The following is a 22,765-nucleotide window of genomic DNA, read 5'->3' on the forward strand; positions in this document are numbered from 1 at the left end:
AATTCTTAAAGCTACATGCTATGTTTATACAAAAAGTCTATTCCTCAAAACCATAAAGTCTCCCCACTGCAACAAGTTCCAGTGCTTTAAGAAAGTTTCTTCGAGCAACTGCTGAAAGCTACCATATAAGGATTTAAAGAGTTATTTCCTTCTCATTAACCCATATGAAAAAGTATCAACTAGTGCTATGGTTTCAAAAAGGAAAGTTTAGAAGTTTATCATATGCTGACAAAATAGCATGAGGAATTCAGTATTATATTTGTATATAAACAACTTAATTCTGGGGTAGAGTGCCAAACAATGAAAAGTTCCTAAAATAATTATTTGCCTAAAAATAAATACTTGCTGGCAAAACAATCTAAGACATGAGTTACTGATATGCTGAAGTAGAAACTGTGTCATCAAAAAGTTAGTTGCAACATGACAAACAAGACAAGACACCTTCATTTCAACAGTTAAGTATTATGTGTAAGACACTATGTGAAATCTTATGATATTAAGATATGAATCCTACCTTAAAGAATTTTGCAATTGATGAAGACTTTAATGGTTAATATTAAAATACGAAAGCTGCCTTCTCTACCTAAGTACAGTTTATTTCACATGCTTCTAAAATTTGAAACTAATTCTCTTTACTATATCTCCTACAGAAAAAAAACATCACGCCAAAATATACTTTATGAACTCTGGCTAGAGAAAGAGAAATACTTTCCGAAACTAGCTAGCAAAAACATTCTTTTTAATCAATTAACCAAAACTTACTTGAAGCTATAGTATAACCAGCACAATCTAGTGCTTGAAACAAAATTTAACATTCTTGAAAATACTCCAAGACAACTAAGTACTAAATTGTGTAGTACTTCTATAAGGTAGAATAACAGCACTAAATAAAAGAGACAAAGCATGTGTTTTCAGTTATAGGAGAAAAGCATGGACTTTGGAATAAAGAACCTTGATTCAAGTAACTACTCTGTAATATTGGCTGTATAAATCTGGGTAGATAAATATTTTAAAGTATGAGCCTCAGTTTCCTCACCTTTAAAATGGGAAAAATATACCTACCCCCACAAAGTTTTCATAGGGATTAAATGTTAAATTCGTATAAGGCATATTGCAGATGTTCAGCAATTAAGCTGTTTCTAAATACAAATTAGGACATTTTCTTTTTTTTTCCCTTACTGGTCTGTGAAAGTCCTAATTAACTGATCCTACAGAACAGTGCAATATTCAACCAATCTATCTAAATATGTATCTTCATTTAACACATATTTATTGAACACCTAGTATATGCGTGACATTAGTGTAAACAAGAGCTGCAATTAATGCTTGTTATTACATAGATGTTTTAAAGTGTAACCAAATAATTATTAAGAATAAAGAAAAAGGATATAAGATATACCTATATGAAATTTAATAGATAAATATTCTCACCTGCACCAGTGTCTGAAATTGTTCCCACTGTTTATCTGATAACTCAACAGGCAGACACAGTAAAAGTTCAACACAGCTTCTAAAAAACAAAAAATTGGTAAGGATACAAATATTTATTAAAATTCAAAGTAAAATAAAACAAATAAAGCTACTATCAGTAGACACCCGTAACTATTCTATTTAAAATTAAACTACCGTTAAGACTGAGATACAGAATTAAAACAAAAAGCTAAATCTAATTTTTTATTTACTCAAAGGTCTACTCACAATGCCAAGCGTTCCAGAACCAATGCTACATTTTCACATTCAGAGGTAAGATAAGGTCGGGCTTTAACATAACTTTGGATAGCCACTGTGTATACCTCCAATAAAGGTAAAGGATCTTCTGAAGTTTTCCATTTCTCTGCATATTCAAGGAGTGTCTGTTTTGGAAGGAATAATAAAAAGTATTCAATGTAAATCAAAATACATATTGGCTAATTAACTTTTTCTTTCTTCTCTGAGAAATTTTGAAAAATAACATTTTTTATTTATAAAAACAAAAAGTAGCTTACACTGATTAAAATATTAAAAGTAATAAAGTCATAGTCTTATTTCCAACAGCTCTCTGTCAGAGAAAAGATTAGTGTAATTATCCAACAACAGCATCATTTCATGAAGGATATGTGTCATAAGCATTATATTCTTCCTTCTCTAGTCAAAATGCCACCTTTCACCTCAAAACTTCTAACATTTAAAAGTTATTTTAAAAAGAAGATTCCCAGACCAGCTTGACCAGAAGACATGCAGTAAAGAATTTCAAATATTTATGTTTCTATTTTTCATATAAGGAGCATAAAATTCAACACCTAAAATAAATAAATTGCATATAGTAAGAGAAGACATGTGATTTTTCAGTTAATAAAAAAATAATAGTACCACATATCACAATTTTTACAACAACCATTATCACTTTAAAAAATCATCTAAAGTACATCAACATACGTAAAATCAGTATTAAAGATATTAAAGAAAAAGGTCAAGTAACTTTTGTAAATAAAAAACTTATTTTTTTAAAATAAAAAACTGTTTATTCCTTAATGAAGTAAATATTTCAAATATACCTTATCAGAATTACTAAAAGTAAAAAAAACCCCACAAAACAAAAACTCCCCCCTGCTGTTTATCCTATAGAAGAGGTAGAAGAAACTGGCAGCAGCATTTAAAGACATCCACACTTAAGGCTCTACACTATTAAAATACTGAGTTAACTAAAAAGTATTATCTAAAAGGTTCTATAATTATACTAAATAAAGAACTCCAATTGTTTTTATAATATAGAAAACTGCCATAGTTGGTCCTCTTCACACTTCAAGATTTAAGACTCAGCTCACCACATGTGGAAATTCAGGTGCCCTCTCCCAGAAAACAGGGTATCGTGAATGAAAACTCCGTGAGGGCTTATACGCTCTGGCACACAGAAGTAGCTTTTAAAAAATACGTAGATAGGTAGAAAGGTAGGAAGTAAGTTATAAAGTTAGGGAGGGAGGAAGGAAGAACTTACATTCTACTATCAAATACTCAAAACACTGCCTTGTCCTCTCTACTACCTCTAACAGTAGCTAATGATCAGAGAGAATAAGGAAGGATGGACTAGAAAGGGTACTCTGGTAAATTAAAGAGCAACATAGTAACAACTCACTCTCTGACCAGTCACATATGCACAGACCCTGATCCTCTCCAAGTTGGACAGACGTGCAGGTAACCTGGAGACCCAAACTTGCCACTGACATCTGAAGTGAGGGCAGTCTTGGGGGCGGATCCCTTTAACCCCTGGGGTCTGAATTCAGCCAGTTAACGATCAGAATTTAATTTTAATTGCAGGACACTCCCTATTTGGTGTTGGAGAGTTCGAGAACTGGCATTGGAAAAGAGCATGTATTTCGTGTTGGCAGTAAAAAAGAAAAAATTCCTCAACAGAACTTATAAATATCTAGCCCCGAGGCTTCTTCCTCTTCCTCTGCCCCTCCCCCACTCATGCGCACGTGCTCTCTCTCAAAAATAAATAAAATCTTAAAAAAAAAAAAAAAAGAACTTACAAAATCTAAACCAAACCTACCAACTGAATGCAAAGATCTGCATTTTGGGATTGTTTGTAATCATCTATCTATTTCTAGGAATGAAATAGAGTATAATGTTGGTTTTAATGTGTTCCTTGGGCATTTTATGGTGATGTGGCAGAGGAGGACCTCACATCTTCAAGAATTTCCGAATTAACACCAACTGTGCATACAATTCTTACTTAAGCGAGCAACTGTCTTTCTACACAAAGTTATTAAATATTATTTTCCTTTTCCTGGAAAAACGTGTTTAGAGGTCTAGGAAATTTCATGCCTGGCAAATATTTCTAATCTAACATGGATTAGACTGAATGAATGCTTAGGTTTCCCCTATTAGTCCTCTAGCAGTAATGAATCAATTTCTATAAGAGTTTTAACTTTTGCTGAAAAAGAACAGAAAATATAGCATACCAATTTCCCAATGGATTTGAAATTATAAGCTTCCTCCTTTCATCTCCTAACCAAACGAAACCCTTAAAAAGGTCATACATTTCTACATATATGTACATATCTAGGCATACCTCATTTTGTTGCACTTCACTTCATTGTGCTTCAAAGGTTTTGCGTCTTTTAAAAACTGAAGGTTTTTGGCAACCCTGCATTGAGCAAGTCTATCAGCACAATTTTTCCAACAGCATTTGCTTACTTTGTGGTCGTCACATTTTGGTAATTCTTAAAATATTTCAAACTTTTTCGTTATTATTATATTTGCCATGGTGATCTGTGATCAGTGACCTTTGATGTTACTACTGTAACTGTTTAGGGCACCACAAACCACATCCATCTAAGACTGAACTTAATCTATAAATGCTGCATGGTGCGTGTATTCTGAATGCACTTCAGACCATCCCTCTCCTTCTCCCTCTCCTTGGGCCTCCCTATTCTCAGAGGCCTAACAGTATTGAAACTAGGGCAATTAACCCCACAATGGCCCTCTAAGTATTCAAGTGAAAGAGTCACACATCTCTTACTTTTATATAGAAAGCTAGAAATGACTAAGCTTAATGAGGAAGGCATGTCAACAGCCCAGACAAGCTGAAAGCTAGGCCTCCTGTGCCAAACAGCAAAGTTATGAATGCAAGTTAAAGTTCTTGAAGGAAATGAAAAGTGCTACTCCTATAACACACGCATGCTAATAAAGTGAAACAGCCTTACTGTTAATATAAAGTTTTAGTGGTCTGAATAAAACCAGCCACAGGATTCCCTTAAACCAAAGCCTAATCCAGAGCAAGACGCTAACTCACTTCAATCTATGAAGGCTGAGAGAGTAAGTTGCAGGAGAAAAGGTTGAAGTTAGCAGAAGCCGGCTCAAGAAAAGGTTAAAGGTTTAAGAAAAGAAGCCATCTCTGTAACATAAAAGTGTAAGGTGAAGCAGCAAGTCACCCAGAAGGTCTAGCTAAGATATTAATGAAAGTGGCTACAGTAAACAGATTTTCAGTGTAGACAAAACAGCCTTCTATCGCAAAAGATGCCACCTAGGACTTTCTTAGCTAGAAAGGAGAAGTCAACGCTTGGTTTCAAAGCTTCAAAGGAAAGGCCAACTCTTTTGTCAAGGGCTAACGCAGCTGGTGACTTTAAGTAGAGCCCATGCTGAAGATACTAGGGCCATTAAGAATTATGCTAAATCTACTCTGCTTGAGCTCTATAAATGGGACAAAACTTGAGGGATAGCGCATCTGTTTACGACATGGTTTATTGAATATTTTAAGCCCACTGTTGAGGAAAAGCTTCCTTTCAAATATTACCACTCACTGACAATGCACCTGGTCACCCAAGAGCTATGATGGAGATGTACAAGATGCATGTTGTTTTCATACCTGCTAATACAACTTCTGTTCTGGAGCCCATGGATCAAAGTGTGACTTCGACTTTCAAATCTTATTATTTAAGAAATACTTTCATAAGGCTACAACCGCCTGAAACAGTGATTCTTCTGATGGGTCCTCAGATCAAAGGAAGTTTAAAACATTCTGGAAAGGATTCACCATTCTAGATGCCATTAAGGACATTTACGATTCAAGGGAAGAGGGCAAAATATCGACATTGGAAGAAGCTGCTTCCAATAACTGCAGTAACTGCAGATGTGGTGGAAACAGCAAGAGAGGGACACCTAGGTGGCTCAGTCGGTTAAGCATCTGCCTTCAACTCAGGTCATGATCTTGGGGCCCTGGGATCGAGTCCCGCATTGGGCAGCAGGGAGCCTGCTTCTCCCTCTGCCTCTCCCCCTGGCTTGTGCTCTCTCTCTGACAAGTAAATAAAAATTTGAAGAGAAGAGAAGAGAAGAGAAAAGAAAAAGAAACAGCAAGAGAACTAGAATTAGGAAGCGGAGCCTGAAGGGGTGCCTGGCGGTCTCAGTCAGAAGAGCATGGGACTCTTGATCTCGGCATGAGGTAGTGAGTTTGAGTTCCACATGGGGTGTAGAGATTAAATAAAAAACTAAAAGTGGAGCCTGAAGATGTGACTGTATTGCTGCAACCTCATGATAAAACTTAAACAGATGAGGAGTTGCACGTTAGGGATGAGCAAAGAAAGTGGTTTCTTGAGATGGAATCTACTCCAGGTGAAGATGCTATGAAGACTGTTCAAATGACAACAAAGGATACAGAATATTACATAAACTTAGTTGATAAAGCAGCGGCACGATCTGAGAGGACTAACTTCAAATCTGAAATAAGTTCTACTGTGGGCAAAGTGCTATCACACAACATCGCATGCTACAGAGAAATTATTGGTGGAAGGAAGAGTCAATCAGAACAAACTTAAGTGTTGTCTTACTTTAAGAAAATGTCACAGGCCACTCCAACCCTCAGCAACTACTACCTGATCAGTCAGCAGCCATCATCGAAGCATGACCCTCCACTTGCAAAAAGATTATGACTCGCCAAAAGTTCAGATGATGGTTAATATGTTTTAGCAATAAAGTATTTTTAAATTAAGATAAGTACAGGGGTACCTGGCTGGCTTAGTCAGTGAAGCATACAACTGTTGATCCTGGGGTTGTAAATTTAAGGCCCACATTCAGTGTAGAGATTATTTAAAAATAAAATCCTTCAAAAAATTAATTAAGTACATGTTTTTTAGACCTAATGCTATTGCACACTTAGTAGACTGCAGTACAGTGTAATTTTATGTGCACTGGGAAACCAAAAAATTCATTTAACTCACTTTATTGTGATATTTGCTTTATTGCAGTGGTCTGAAATTGATTCTGCATTATCTCCAAGGTATGCTTGTACCTACATTTTCCTCAAGACCTACATTTCTTGATATGTCTAGCTCTCCAAAGGGTACTCAAATATTACTTCCTTCCTGGGGCGCCTGGGTGGCGCAGTTGTTAAGCGTCTGCCTTCGGCTCAGGGCGTGATCCCAGCGTTCTGGGATCGAGTCCCACATCAGGCTCCTCCACTGGGAGCCTGCTTCTTCCTCTCCCACTCCCCCTGCTTGTGTTCCCTCTCTCGCTGGCTGTCTCTCTCTGTCAAATAAATAAATAAAATCTTTAGAAAAAAAATATTACTTCTTTCCTTTATGAACAGAGTTTTTCTGTCCTCAGATGAAAGAAGTTTTTAAACTTAACTCTAATAGGTAACCAAAAATTAACTCTTTTGGGTTTAATAGAGTCTGAACTGATGAGAAAAATAACTGACAAATCAAAGAATGTTAGAACCAGAAAATACCTTAAAAACTATCTCTCTTCACCTCATTTTAGAAATGAGGAAAGAGGGAGAGGCAGCAGATTCTGGTGAAAACGAGACCACTCAGGTGGCTATTTAATAGTCTGGGAATAATGTAAATAGGGAGAGGGTAGAAAGATGACAGTGGATTGAGATAATATGAGAAAAGTGACGACATACTCATAATGATTACATATAAGAAAGTTAAAAAGCTCGTTAAAAAGCAAATATCTATGCTTATAAAGCTTTGAGAGTTGATATTTATAGCCAGTAAGTCTATTAATAGTAGTACTTCCCTTGTTTCTCAAGACACTAAGATCAGCACAACCACTGTGAAACTGGAAGTATCTCCAACATAACTGGTTAATAAATTATGCTTTCTTCAATTAAAAAGGAGTTACTTACTTATATCTACTGTCTTAATCTATACAGGGTTTTTAAGTGGAAATTTCAGAATGATCAGACCCCTGTTCATTTCACAGAATTAGAAGAGACCTTAAAGATCATTTAATTCTGTTTTACAGAGTAGTAATTAAAGGGTCTAGTGATCTGCATACTATTAATAGAATTGGTAATTAGCAAAGCCCTCACTCTCTGTGAAATATTCTGTCCACTACAAACAAATACTGGTTGTGGTACTGTAAGAGAACTAAAAATTTGTGATGCTACTTTGTAACTAGGAAGTACCTTTTACCTCTATTACTTCAATTATTCCTTATAACTATGAGATGAGGTACTATTTATCCAATTTGCCAGACATACTAGAATTAAATAACTTCTTTATTGACAAAGCTTATTTTAGTTTGAAGTCAGACTCAAAGCAGCATACAATAAAAAAGGTTTTTCATATAATAGGAAATTAAGAGGAAGGGCAGGTTCCAGGATTGGTTAGTGTAGTAGGTCAACGGTGTCTTCAAGATTGTGATGAGCACTGGGTGTTGTATATAAGCAATGAATCACTAAAGCCTTTACCTGAAACTAATATTACACAGTATATTAACTAATTGGAATTTAAACAAAAACTTGAAAGAAGAAAAGTACAAACAAATAAAAACAATGTCTTCAAGAACCCACCTATGTTAAGAACCCACCTATGTCTTCACTTTGCTATCCTCAGGTGGTGCCCCCACAGAATCCCCAGGCCTAAAACAGTGAAACAGGTTTCTTATCCAGACTAAGCAGTAACCAGAAAGATGAGACTATCTCTTCATGTGCATCTCATTTAGGAACAAGGAAACCTTTCTCAGAAACCCCAAACTCAATTCCCATCAGATTTCTCCTCAGGTCTCAATGGCCAGAACTGCATCACACACCTTCGTCAAAAATCACCCAGCCATCATGGAACCCCCTGGTTGACTTTTAAACCAATCAGAACCCACTCTCCAAGGCTGCAGCTAGGGCCTGATTCCCTCAAGCATAAAGCCATGTGGAGGAAGGAAACTGTGTGAATAAAATCAGGGTTCTATTAGGAAAGTGAGGGAGAAGCCAGTCTTACGGTTTGGTTGTCTAATGGTTTTTATGTCCACATACCCTCAAGAATGAAGAAGTGAATGTATGTGTGCATATATGTATGCACATTTATATTTATATATACACATAAACAAAGATAAAAGTCATTGTGATCTGGTTTTGAGAGAGGTGTGAGGGGACAGTATAGAAGATAAGAATTAGGGACAGAAACTTAAAAGTTTTCCTGTAGGGCACCAGATTGCCTCCATTAATGAGTAAAATATTAAGTATGGCAAGAAAATATAAAACTGTGTTAAATGAAGAATGATTGATGGTACTAAGGATGCTTAATCTGGATAATAACATTTACTGAATATTTACTATAAGTTAGGCACTGTTCTGAGAGCTTTACATGTAATACCTATTAGCAATTAGATAAACTACAGTACTATATTAAAATTGGACAAACTGGATTAAAGTAACAAGCCCCAACACTACAGAGCTAGTTAAGAGGCAGAGAATAGATTCAAACCCTAACAGTTGACTTTAGAGTTTAAGTTCTATGCTCTACATTTCTGGAGAAATTTTTTATTCACAAATTCACAAATGTGAAGACCTGTCATGTAAGAGAAGAGTAAATTTTATTCTGCGTGGTCTCACAAAACAAACCAGGACCACTAGGTTAAAGTTTGAAGGAGATATATTTCTGCTTCCTCTGAGGCAGAGCCATCAAACAATTAAGAGTTAACCAATATAAGACAGGTTGTCCTCTTGGGACAAGAGGATCTACCACAGTTATTCAAGCAGGAGCAAGATGACTGAGGTCAGGATGCTGTAGGACAGTCATATTTTGGAGGCACATTCTATCACAGTAGAAGAGCCTACACTTACTGTGGTGTGTGGGGGGGGTGTCCTAAACCAGTGCTTCATAGAGGTTTTCACTGCTGTATTATTTTTAAATTATTCAAATTAACTTCTGATATTTAAAAATAAAATTTTTAAAGGTAGGGGGAGGGACAGAGGGAGAGAGAAAGAGAGAATCTCAGGCAGGCTCCATGCCCAGCACAGAGCCCAAAGTGGGCTCAATCTCACAACCTGAGATCATGACCTGAGCTGAAATCAAGAGTCGGAAGCTTAACCAAAAGAGCTACCCAGGAGCCCCTAAAAAATAAGTTTTCCATAAAATTTGGGTTTCTGGCTTTTCTTTTTAAAAAATTTAGGAATCTTGGTAACTTTGGGCCCATATTCCACTGTGACAACAACTGGCTGGTGCTGAATGATGAGCCAAAATCCTTGAGCATAAACTCTCTGGTTGCTACAAGCCTCACCTAGCTGTCTCCCTCTTTAAGGGATCTACTGCACCCCTACAAGGTATTTGTGGTCACAGCCTCTACCCTGTGGCATATAGAACAAGTCTAGAGAAGAGAAAGAAGTATAAGTAAAAGAAAGGTTAAAAGATCACGATCTAACAGGATCGCTAATGCAGGGTTTTGCAACCTTTTTCCTTATCATCCCTTCCTAAGGAAACTTCTGATTTTTTTTTCCTAACCATCCCCCATCTCCAATGAGATGTTAACACCCAGATGTGATGTATACCTGTTTATGGGTCACAAACTATTATAATATCTAAGTTTTTCTCTTGAAGAGCCAATTTTAACCCCCATGGGAATAAAAACGCACACTTTAACATTTTGGCTCTTAAACTTATTTCTCATTATCTAAGTCATTAGAGACTGGAACATATATACTCTAGGGAGAAAGACAGTATAGATTAACTTCCAGCAGCTTCCTTTTGTTCCTCTAAGCATTATTAGGTGAGAAAACAAAAGAATTTTGAAAAAAAAAAAAAAACACAGGAGTGTTAAAGTTAATGAGCATGAGAACTAAATCACATTACTGTCCTTTGTAAAGCTGAGACTAGTGGAGCGTTGGATATCTTTATCCTCTTATACTCATGTTCAGTTCCAATTTATATCTAGGATTGTCTAGAGTAGAAACTCTCCAAAGTTTTGACCTCATGACTCTTTACTCTCTTAAAAATTACTGAGGATACCAAAGATTGTTTTTTATGTGGGTTATAACCATTGATATTCACCATATTAGAAATGAAAACGAAGATTTTTAAACTATACATTTTTGAATGGATTTTAAATAACAATAATAAACCTACCACATGTTACTAGAAATAAAATATTTTTAGTGAAAAAAACTTCAAAAAATTAGTAATATGAATGCCATTATTTTATATTTTTCAAATTTCTTCAGTGTTTGACTTAGAAAAAAGCATGATTTGCCTATTTCTGCATTTAATCTGTTGCAATATCACACATCATATAACCTCTGGAAGACTCCACTGTACACAAGTGAAAGAAGGCAAATAACATCTTACAGTTTTGACCTTTTGGATCCCCTGAGCATTTGGTGTGTAATGCTCTTTAAATTTCAAAGTTATTAAAATTTATTTTAAGGTTTTGTGTAAAAATGGTGGACTGGATACGCACAGTTTTGTACCTTGCTCTCTCCAAATTTCACTAAAACAACAATTTTTTTAAAGTAGCATGAACCCAGGGATGCCTGGGTGGCTCAGTTGGTTAAGCATCTGCCTTCAGCTCAGGTCATGATCCCAGGGTCCTGCGATGGAGCCCTGTGTTGGGCTCCCTCCTCAGCAGGGAGTCTGCTTCTCCCTCTCCCTCTGCCACTCCCCCTGCTTGTGCGCTCTCTCTCTCTCTGTGTAAAATAAAATAAAATAGTAGCATAAGCCCCAAAAAACTAAGAAAACAGAAATGAAAGAAAGAGAAACAAAATATTAAACCCTAAAAAGCATATAGAAGAGTGGCACTCTAAGAAAAGTGACTCTTAAGGAGACTTTATATAGACACTAACTGCAGGAATACCAAAGGGTTCAGGAATTGGGAGCACTACGTGCCTCTAGAAATGGGGGTGAAGGTGGGTCTAGGAAGAAGATTGGTTGAAAGTCTACTTAAGTGGTTAAGCCTCTCTGATTTCCTAGTCCCTCTCCACAGTTAGATGACCCAAGCTAGGAACTATTCCTCTCTATTGCCAGCAGAAGCTTATTCTGTAGAGAAGTTTTCTTTCTTTTTTTTTTTAAAGGTGTCTGTACACAATTGAGGGGAGGTATCTTACTTTTATAACAAGGCATTAAGTCAACTTTACACACTGACCACAGAGGCAGCTCCCTTTCTCAAATCCTCTTCCCAAAATCATTGTCAGAATCTCCAGAAACTTTAGTGGAGTCCTTCTCTGGGAACTCAAGAGAAAAGACCCAAAGATTCTACCAGGCTTTTCCCAGGGGGGAAAAAAAAACCCCAGTTAGGTTCCCTTACAGTGAAGACCACAACAAACCTCATTCAGGGGCGTGGGGCTCTGAATCCTTTTTCAGTAGTATACCTTTAAATATACACACAGCCAAGGACCAACTAGACATTTGAGGAGAGCATCTAATAGTGAGAGATCAAAACAAACAGTAAGAAACAAAAACAACACACACACACACACACACACAGAAACTCAAACAAACAAACAAACAAACAAGACAGAAACCTGGAGTAAGCAGAGAGACTCTGAGATTATGGGAGAAGACAAAATCCAAAAAACTATTATTAATGTCCTCAGAGGTGAGAAAGTGTATTAGACTTATGAACAAATGCCATATCATATTTAGAAAAAAAGATTTAATTAAAAACAATAGTAGAAATTAAATCCTCAAAGAGCTAGAAGATAAGCTGAGGAAATGTCTCCAGTAAGTAAAATAAAAGGTATAGGAGAGAAAAGATAAGAAAATTTGGAGAACAGTGCTTGAGGTCCTCTAGTTAACAACAGGAATTCCAAAAAGTCAAAACAGAGAAATGGAAGGAAAGAAATCAAAGAACTAATTCAAGTGAATTTCCAAGAACCTAAGCACATGAATTTTAATGGAAAGACCCAGAGTGCCCATCACAATTGCTGAAAGTAGACCTACACCATGGTACCTTTTCATAAAATTTCAGAGCTCAAGGACTAAGAGGATCAAAAAAGGCTTAAAGGAGAAAATAGTAGACTTCTCAACAGCAGCACTGGAGCCAAGGAAAATGAAGCACTGTATTAAAAACTGACGGGAAATTTCCATCCAACTATCGTAAGTATTAAGACAGCATAGTTATTTTCAGACATGCAAGTTCTCAAAAATTTCACCTTCTAAGCACATTTTTCCAAGATGCTACCAAAGGAGGAGAATTTTGCCAAAATGAGAATAAAGCAGGGAAGAAGTGAGAGTGATATCCAAGAAAAAGGGAATCTAACAAAGAGAGAGGCGATGAAGATCCAAGAAGAAAGCTGTGTAACAGGCCTGAAGAATAACTGCAACCCAACAAGATGACTCTAGGAGAAATTTCTTCAAGGGGAACTTGATAGACTACCTAATGTGCCTGAATAAGCTGAGAGGAGATTTACACAACTGAGGGAAGAGTTTGGATTCAATCAGCAATACATACATAGAAAATTCAGCTAAGGCAGTAAGTCTATAGAAAATGGCAAACAATTAGAGAATGAACATTCTTTACAAACACAAATAAAACATTTACAAAAATTAACTGCAAACTAGACAGTCACAAAAAAAAAACAAACAAACACAATTAATGTCATACATTTCATTCTTCACACAGTGAAATAAAGTTAGAAACTATTATCAAAAGACTACCCCTATAAGGAAAACTACAAACTTGAAAATCTTTAAATGTACTTCTAAATTACGGCTGGAAGAAATCCTAATAGAAATTAGAGAATAATACTTAGACTTGAACTACAGCAAAAACACAATATCAAAATTTGTAGGATGCAGCTAAAGCAATCTAAAAAGGGAAATTTATACATGCAAATGTTTATACTCCAACTTCTGCTATAGTTTTTTTCTTACAAAAAACAAAAAACAAACCCACACATTTGTTTCAACACAGTATGAGCAAGACACGAATTTCCCACTTGCTTATGTGTGATTCTTTTGGTGAGAAACATCAGGTGAAAGTAGAAAACTGAACCCAGCGGAACTGAGCTGTGCAGGAATATGCAAAATACACACAACTAAAAACATGTACCATCTATCTCAGTTCACCAGGTGTGTTGAACCACACCTACACACACATGGTATTACACTTTCTTTCCAATGTCAGAGAACTCTCCTTCCACCACCTCACAATAACTTGCAAGCTGTATCCCTTCTGACACCTACAAGCAAACTTAGGTTTTTTTTGAGGTTAAGTACCACATTCATGTTAGTACTTATGTATGTCTTAACTACTAAATGGATATAAAACAATATTACTGTTTTTATAAGGTTCACTGTGGGGGGAGGGGGAAAGGAAGGGAGGGAGGGAAAAAGGGAAAAGAGGGAGGGAGAGAAAAGGAGGGAGGAAGGGAAGGAGGGAGAGACATGAAGTTTTTGAGTGTTGTGCCTCTAACCCCATTTTCTCCATAAACCCCATGATTTTGCACAACAAGGTGATTGCTAGGAGTACATACATTGTGATAAAGCAAAACTGACTGCATTAGAAAAGATACAATGAAAAACACTTATGGGGCACCTGCGTGGCTCAGTCGTTAAGCGTCTGCCTTCGGCTCAGGGCGTGATCCCAGGGTGATGGGATCAAGCCCCACATCCGGCTCCCTGCTCCACTGGGAGCCTGCTTCTTCCTCTCCCACTCCCCCCTGCTTGTGTTCCCTCTCTCGCTGGCTGTCTCTCTCTCTGTCAAATAAATAAAATCTTAAAAAAAAAAAAAAAAGAAAGAAAGAAAAACACAGAGGATATTATTGGGACAAATACAGAAGTCTAAACATGTACTGTAATTAGATAATATTAATGTGTCAATATTAAATTTCCTGAGTGTGATGCTTGTCTTTGGCCTTAGGATACAAAAATATAAGGGGGACAATGTCATGATGCCTGCTAACTTAAAAAATCCAGGAAAAAGAGAAAAGAAAGTGTGAGACAAAGCAAATACAGCAAAATGTTAACAACTAGCAAATCTTGTGAAAGGTATCCATTGTACTATTCTGTAAATTTTCTGTAATATAAAGTTTGGAAAAGCAAAATACTGGCGATGGCAAGTGTGGTGGATTGAATTCTCCACTCCCTGCATCCAGGCTCTTTTTGACATGACTTTGGAATACTTCCCATACCGGTAGAGAATATTTTCGTATCCTTTGCAACTTGTTTTAACCAAAAGAATGGGGCAGGAGTAAGGGCAGGCCAGCTGTAAGTTTAAGGCTCTTGCCCTGTCTTATGCTTCTACTATCAACATAAGACGATACATCCAGATTACCCAATCAGGAGGATGAGTAGAAGATGTCCTCTGGTTGCTCTTGTTAAGGCCAATCTGTCAGTCAACATCCAGCCAACCTCAAACCTATGCATGACTCCAGTCAAGACCCACAGAATGCCTAGCCAACCATCTCCTGATCTTGGATGAGTGAGCAATACATGCTTACTGTTACATGTCGCTAAGACTTTTGTGGTTATTATGCAGAATTTTGTGAAAACTAAGTAGCCAACTTAAGCCAACTTAACTTAGACAACGAACAGAATAAACTCAAAGTACAATAATTTTTTTTAAAAGTAAAAAAAGTATAAGAAATAAATGAAATAGAAAATAAAGATACAAGAGAAAGGATCAACAAATCCAAACACTGGTCATTTGAAAAGATTAAAAAATAAGAAGGGGCGCCTGGGTGGCTGTCGTTAAGCGTCTGCCTTCGGCTCAGGTCATGATCCCAGGGTCCTAGGATCGAGCCCCACATAGGGCTCCCTGCTCAGCGGGAAACCTGCTTCTCCCTCTCCCACTCCCCCTGCTTGTGTTCCCTCTCTCACTGTGTCTCTCTCTGTCAAATAAATAAATAAAATCTTAAAAAATCTTTTGACAAAATTTATCAAAAAAAAAAAAAGATAAAGCACAAATACATAGAATTAGGAATGAGAAAGAGACCACCACTACAGAAGCAATACAATTTTTTAACTGTTAACATAATACATTAAATAACCTTATTCCTTATTTGAAATGCTTAAAAATCTTTTTTTTTTTTTTTTTTACTATTTAACTTAATTGATTTTTAATGAAAAAGCTTAAAAATCTGAATGGGAAGTATTTTAGAAAAAGTTTCTAAAACTATCTCAAAAAGAAGTAGAAAGAGAACCCACTAAAGAACCTGAATCCAATTAAAAAAAAAAAAAATCACCAAATGATTTTACAGAAAAATCCAGCAAACAATCTGTCAGAAAACGGATCATCTATTACAGAAACTTCTGGAAAAAAGGAAGGAGAAAATGGAGGGAAAGAAAACTCTCCCAATTCATTGTTTGAGGCTACTATAAACTTGAAAACTGGGCATACATAGTATGTGAAAGGAAAATCACAGGCCAATCTCACTTATAAACAAAGATTTTAAAATCCTAAATATTGGGTGCCGGGTGGCTCAGTCAATAAGCTTCTGCCTTTGGTTCAGGAAATGATCTCAGGGTCCTGGGATTGAGCCCCACATTGGAGCCTGCTTCTCCCTCTGCCTGCTGCTCCCCCTGCTTGTACTCTCTCTTTCTAATAAATAAATAAAAATCTTTTTAAAATCCTAAATATTACTAAACCACATCTTCAATAAACATTTAAAAATTTTTTAAATATCCTGAAACAATCACAAAGTTACAGAAAAGCTGGAAATATAGTACAGAGAAAAATTTTCCCTGAACCTTTTGGAAGTTAGTTGCCAACCTGATGCCCCATTGCCTTTAAATATTTGTCTTTATTTCCTACAAACAAGGACCTCTTATATAAACAGAGTATGACCATGAAAATCAGGAAATAAATACTGATAAGTTAATGCCATTTAATTCTCAGACACCATTCAAGTGTGCCAATTATCCCGATCATTCCTTGTAAAGAGAAGGATACAGTTCAGACTAATGGAATGTATTTAGTTTTCACGTCCCTTCAGTCTTCTAAGACTCATTCAGGACCCTTATACTATCAAAGATTATGGGCCAGTTATTTTGTAGAATGTCCCTTAATTTGGGTTTGGTATTTTCCTGTAATTGTATTCATGTTATGCATTTTAGCAGGAATACCACATTAGTGATAGTGATTTCTTCTCACTGTACCTCATTGTAATAAGTGATACGTGATTTCAATCTGTCCCTTTATGACATTCATTTTAATCACTTGATTAAGTAGGGTCTGCCCTCCTTTTGGGCTCTCACTTATTAGCATGCCGCAACTGGCTATCTCTCTAGGTAATTCCACCCTCCCCCAACCACCCTTCTCCCTCTGCTTAGGCTCTGACAGAAATGCCCCTCTGCAGAAATGCTTCAGGCTGCTCCCTTCCTCCTTCATGGATGCTCTCTACTCAATCACACCTGGACTCTAAATCTCCACACACAGCCATGTGAGCCACCTCCTTATGAAGCATTCATCATCCTAACTGGGCTCTGACTCCTGCCCCACTGAGCTGCTACTCTGTGCAGATACCCTCTTTGCCCAATCTGGGCTTTGACACTCACTCTGGGTCAATGCAGCACCCCTGCTCCCATCCCCAGATTACCTACTCCACCCTGCGTAATGGATTCAAAGATAAGGACTGAGTTATTAGGAAGGAAAGAATGGCTACAATGTATTTTTTAAATGTATTCTTGACCCAGTAGGATTTATCTGAGCAATACAAGGACAGTTTAAAATTAGAAAAAAAATCTATTTACTAATTTACAATAACAGATTTAAAGGAGACACTATATGATTATTTCAATAATTACTCAAAAAAACGACGTATAAAAATGCAACCCATTCAAAGTACAGGAAAAAAAAAACCTTTGCAACAATGAATAAAAGGAAAGCTCCTCAACAAAACTGAGGGTATTCAGTAAAACCCACAGCAAATCTCATACGTATGAGTGAAATGTTAAAAATGTTTCCCTTTAAAGTCAGAAACCAAATAAAAAATGCCTGCTATCACTGCTTCTATTCAACACTGTAGAGCTAATCAGTGTAGGTAGAAATAAAGTTTAATAAAGGCTGGATAGGAAAAAAAAGAATGTCATTTATCGGAGCGCCTGGGTGGCTCAGTCAGTTAAGCGACTGACTCTTGGTTTCTGTTCGGGTCATGATCTCAGAGTCCTGAGACTGAGCCCCACTATGGGCTCTGCACTGGGCATGGAGCCTGCTTAAGATTCTTTCTCCCCTTCTCCCTCTGCTGGTGTGCGTGCACACACTCTAATAAATAAATATATATATATATATTTTAAATTGTCATTACTCCAGACAATGCATACATAAGAAGTTGAAGGGAATTCAGTATAGTTGCAGGGTTATCAAGCCAATGCAAAAAATCAATTCTGTTCACAACTAAATAAGTAGAAAATATAATTGTTAAAAAAATACCACTCATAATAACTAAACCCACGAAATACCTAGGAATAAATTTAACAAAATATTTTTAAGATCTTGTCAGGAAAAAAATATGAAACTTCACTTAAAGACATAAAAGAAGGCCTGCATAAATGGAAATAACCTCATTCACGGATGTAGTAAGATAAAATTAATAAAGATGGCAATGTGACCCAAATTTAATCTATAAAATCAAAGTGATGTCAATGAAATTCCCCATAGGATTTTTCATTTAACTTGGTAAGTTGATTGTAAAATTCATACAAAAGGACAAACCAATTCTGAAAAGTCAGGTGGCAGTATTTGCCCTAATGAGATAGCAAAACTTATCCTGAAGAAAAACTGAGAATGTGATATTGGTATAGATGATGGAAGAGAATCAGAGCTTTAAAACAGCACTACTAGGCATACATAGGAACTTGGGATATAAAAGATGTGCCATTAGAAATCAGGGAGTAAGTACAGACTATTCCTTAAATAATGATGAAACAACTAGCTATCCTGGGGGAAAAGTTACAACTATTATCAGCATACAACAAAACTATATCCCATATGGGACTGAATAAAAAAACGTGAGAAGTAATACTTTAAAACTTTAAGAAGAAAACATAAGAGGAGAATATCTCAAGATTTTGAGAATATCTCAAGGGAAAATTAAGGACTTCTTAAATAAGACACAAAATACAAAACCATAGAGGAAGATAACGACAACTGCAGCAACATTAGAATTTAAAACTTCTGTTCATCAAAACCCCACAAAAAAACAAATGAAAAGCCATGAACTGGGAAGAAATATTTGCAGTCCATATTCCCAAAGAATACTTATTAATATATTCCTAATATAAAAATAACTCTTAGAAATCAGTTAAAAAGAGAAAGAAAGAAAGAAAGAAAGAGAGAGAGAGAGAGAAAGAAAGAAAGAAAGAAAGAAAGAAAGAAAGAAAGAAAGAAAAAGAAAGAAAAGGAAGACAAACACACAATCCAACTGAAATGGGCCAAGGATAGAAACAATTAGCTAAATGGCTAATCCGGTGTAAAAAAAATTCTGATCAACTGAAATCTCAGGTAGACTTTGGGGTAAAAGGTACCTCTGACCAGAATCAGTGAAAGTGAAATGTTAAGATCATTTCCCTTTAAAGTCAGAAACAAAACAAAAATGCCTGCTACCACTGTTTCCATTCAACACCATAGGACTAATCAGCGCAATTCAAAAAAGAAATGAAAGTAATAAAGACTGGAAAGGAAAAATAAAAATGTCATTATTGCGGGGCGCCTGGGTGGCACAGTCGTTAAGCGTCTGGCTTCGGCTCAGGGCCTGATCCCGGCGTTGTGGGATCGAGCCCCACATCAGGCTCCTCCACTATGAGCCTGCTTCTTCCTCTCCCACTCCCTCTGCCTGTGTTCCCTCTCTCACTGGCTGTCTCTCTGTCAAATAAATAAATAAATAAAATCTTTAAAAAAAAAATGTCATTATGGCAGACAATGCATACATAAAAGGTCCAAGAGAATTCCAACGACCAAGCTTGTCAGAAGTCTGACTTTAAGAACAGATGTTCATCTGCATCACTTCTAACTCCCAAGTCTGCCTCTGTATCTCAGGCTTGAGAACTTTCCATCAGCATATTTTCTTCTAAGGGTGCTACTCTTATATACCTTTCTCCTAAACAGTGAGAATTCAGGAGAGTCTCTTACTTAAAACGAAATTCAAGATCATTTTATCATCTTACTTCTACATTATTCTGGTCCTGACACTTGCTGCTCCACATCTTAGTCTACTATCCTTGGCAAACGGCCACTATCATAGCTATCTCAGTAGCACGTTAGCATTTTCAAAGAAAATCAATTATGGGAGCTTCCAGGATAAACACAAGAAGGTGCTGGGAGAGTGACATCCCTGGAGAGGTCATAGAAGCTCTCGGCCCTTTCCACCTACCTTGCCCTGTGCATCTTTTCCATCTGGCTGTTCCTGAGTTAGAGTCTTTTATAATAAACCAGTAATCTAGGTCCCTATAACCATTAAGGTGGTGGGAAGATACACAGTAGCTGAGCACCCTTTCTTCTTAACACCATCCTCAGAATCGGCTTTGGAGATACTTTCACCGTGTCCACCTTCTGCAGCAACCGGGCATAGTGCTGACTCCTTCATAGTAGTGAGGAACTCTTCAGGCTCCAGAAAGGCGGAAATTAATCTGAAGAGCACCACAATCCTCTCCTGCTCTCTCTTGCAAAAAAGTTGTCACTGATATTTTCATCGGATAAAGTTCAAAAAATGTTTCAATTTACAAAGGCTAATTGTTGAACTGGTGTCCATAAGAAACTGTCCACAGGAGCCAAAGCTGAAGTCTCATGTGAGCAGAACTGGCTCCATTAGACCATGGTTCATCCCCTTTTAAAATCAAAATTTTCTTCTTCTGGCCTACAAGTATTTTTTTCAAAGAAGTAAAGAAAGAAGCCTCCACTGGTATTGCGTTCTGTCCATGTTACACTACAATCCATGATTTAAGAGTATAGAATCTTGAATAACCTATATCACTTTAACAAATAAATGTTTTACTATGACCAAGAAAATAAATTATAAATGACATTAATAATTCACACTCTCATACACTCATTCTAGGGAAGGAGGTAATCATTCAGAAACTGAACTTCTGGGGCGCCTGGGTGGCACAGCGGTTAAGCGTCTGCCTTCGGCTCAGGGCGTGATCCCCGCGTTCTGGGATCGAGCCCCACATCAGGCTCCTCTGCTGTGAGCCTGCTTCTTCCTCTCCCACTCCCCCTGCTTGTGTTCCCTCTCTCGCTGGCTGTCTCTATCTCTGTCGAATAAATAAAAATAAATAAAATCTTAAAAAAAAAAAAAAAAAAGAAACTGAACTTCTGATAGCTTTCAATCCAAAAAAGTTCTTCAATATAGAGGCTTTAAACCCTCGCTCTCCAGAGTCTCTCAGTCTCCAAGGCCTACTTTCTTCGCAACACTTTGGCGGCATGAACACCATGATCCCCAATTTCTTACTCCCTGCCCTCACATGGCCAGTTCTTGTACAGTATAGCCTTTGCAATAAGCAAGGCTTATACACGCAACCAGATCAGTTTCTTAGTGTAGAGGGTATCAATATTGGATCAATATGAACATGTTTGATACTAAACTATTCATAATGCTTACAAGTGACTAATTCCTATGAAACTCAATGTAATGGAAGCAGTGACAAAAAAATGCCTACTACATAACCTAGAGAAGGAATGTTTTTAGATCCCATCCAATGAATTAATTCTCATAATGCTATAGAATTATTTCTGTACATAGGGCACCCTAAAAAGGACAATTCTGACCATGGAGTTTAATATCCATAACATTTCTAACTTTGTATTTATATTCCGAGAACCATGACAGCATATGTCTGGCAGACCTGTACCTTTATATCAAGATTCCAATAGTAAAACAGTCATAGTAAAGGGGAGCACATGGCTCAAGTCTAGAGGGATGACTTTATTCCAACATATAGCTAAATGCCACATGAGAGATCCAAAATCCTGCAGAAAAAAAAAACAAAACAAAAAAAAAACCAACCAACCCTCTACACATAATTTAACCCTAATATGTTCAGGAACCTACAAACCCATTTGCACATAGCCATATTTAAAGAAGCAGAGTCAAGATGGCATAAATAATAACAGCATGAGTTTCAATCTGAACTTGCTGGGGCTTAGCCAGGAAAGGTACCAGAGAGTCTACTGGGTGCATCTATCATAGACCAATTGCCACATATATGATACCCCCACGGCTATGGACTGAATACATGTGTCCCTCAAAATCCCTATGCTGAAATACTAACCCCCAAGATGATGGTATTAGGAGGTAGGTCAACTAATCTTTTGACAAGGGGGCCAAGAACACACAAGGGGGAAAGACTCTTCAATAAATGGTCTCTTCAACAAATGGTCTTGAGAAAACTGAATATTCACACAAAAAAGAATGAAACTGGACTCCTATCTCAAACCACTCACAAAAACTAAACTGAAATATACTGAAGGCATAAATGTAAATAAGACCTGAAACCATAAAATTCCTAGAAGAAAACATAAAAAAACAACTCCCTGATGACATTGGTCTTAGCAATGATTTTTTTTTTTTTTTTTTTTGGCTATGACACCAAAAGCACAGGCAACAAAAGCAAAAATAGGCAAGTGGAACTACATCAAAATAAAAAGCTTCTGTACAGGGGCGCCTGGGTGGCTCGGTCGTTAAGCGTCTGCCTTTGGCTCAGGGTGATACCAGCTTTCTGGGATCGAGCCCCACATCAGGCTCCTCTGCTGGGAGCCTGCTTCTTCCTCTCCCACTCCCCCTGCTTCTGTTCCCTCTCTCACTGGCTGTCTCTCTCTCTGTCAAATAAATAAAATCTTTAAAAAAATAAATAAAATAAAAAGCTTCTGTACAGCAAAGAAAACAATTAACAAAATTAAAAGGAAACATGAAATGAGAGAAAATATTTGCAAATCATGTATCTGATAAGGGGGTTGATACCTGAAATATATATATCTGAAATATACAAGGAACTCATGCAACTTCCTAACGACAACAAAAAAATCCAGTTAAAAAATGGGCAAAGGACCTGGAAACATTTTTCCAAAGGAGACATACAAATGACCAACAGGTATCTGAAAAGGTGCTCAGTATCATTAATCAGGGAATGCAAATCAAAAC

At 36.9% G+C, this 22,765-nt stretch overlaps 1 protein-coding gene across 2 annotated transcripts in view; it reads right to left on the bottom strand.

Moving 5' to 3' along the window:
- ZNF292 (zinc finger protein 292) overlaps positions 1-22,765 on the bottom strand; it is an 89,489-nt gene that overhangs the window by 40,111 nt on the left and 26,613 nt on the right. The window contains exons 2-3 of one of the 2 annotated variants that reach the window (XM_026511846.4): positions 1,699-1,853; positions 1,432-1,510 (exon numbers count right to left, since the gene is read on the bottom strand). In XM_026511846.4, coding sequence (XP_026367631.2) covers positions 1,432-1,510; positions 1,699-1,853 — 234 coding nt within the window. Of the gene's footprint in view, positions 1-1,431; positions 1,511-1,698; positions 1,854-22,765 lie in introns of those variants that run through there. The other variant, XM_057311205.1, reaches the window with a different exon arrangement.

The sequence above is a fragment of the Ursus arctos genome, unplaced genomic scaffold (genome assembly GCF_023065955.2).
Source record: "Ursus arctos isolate Adak ecotype North America unplaced genomic scaffold, UrsArc2.0 scaffold_13, whole genome shotgun sequence".
Lineage (NCBI taxonomy): Eukaryota > Metazoa > Chordata > Mammalia > Carnivora > Ursidae > Ursus > Ursus arctos.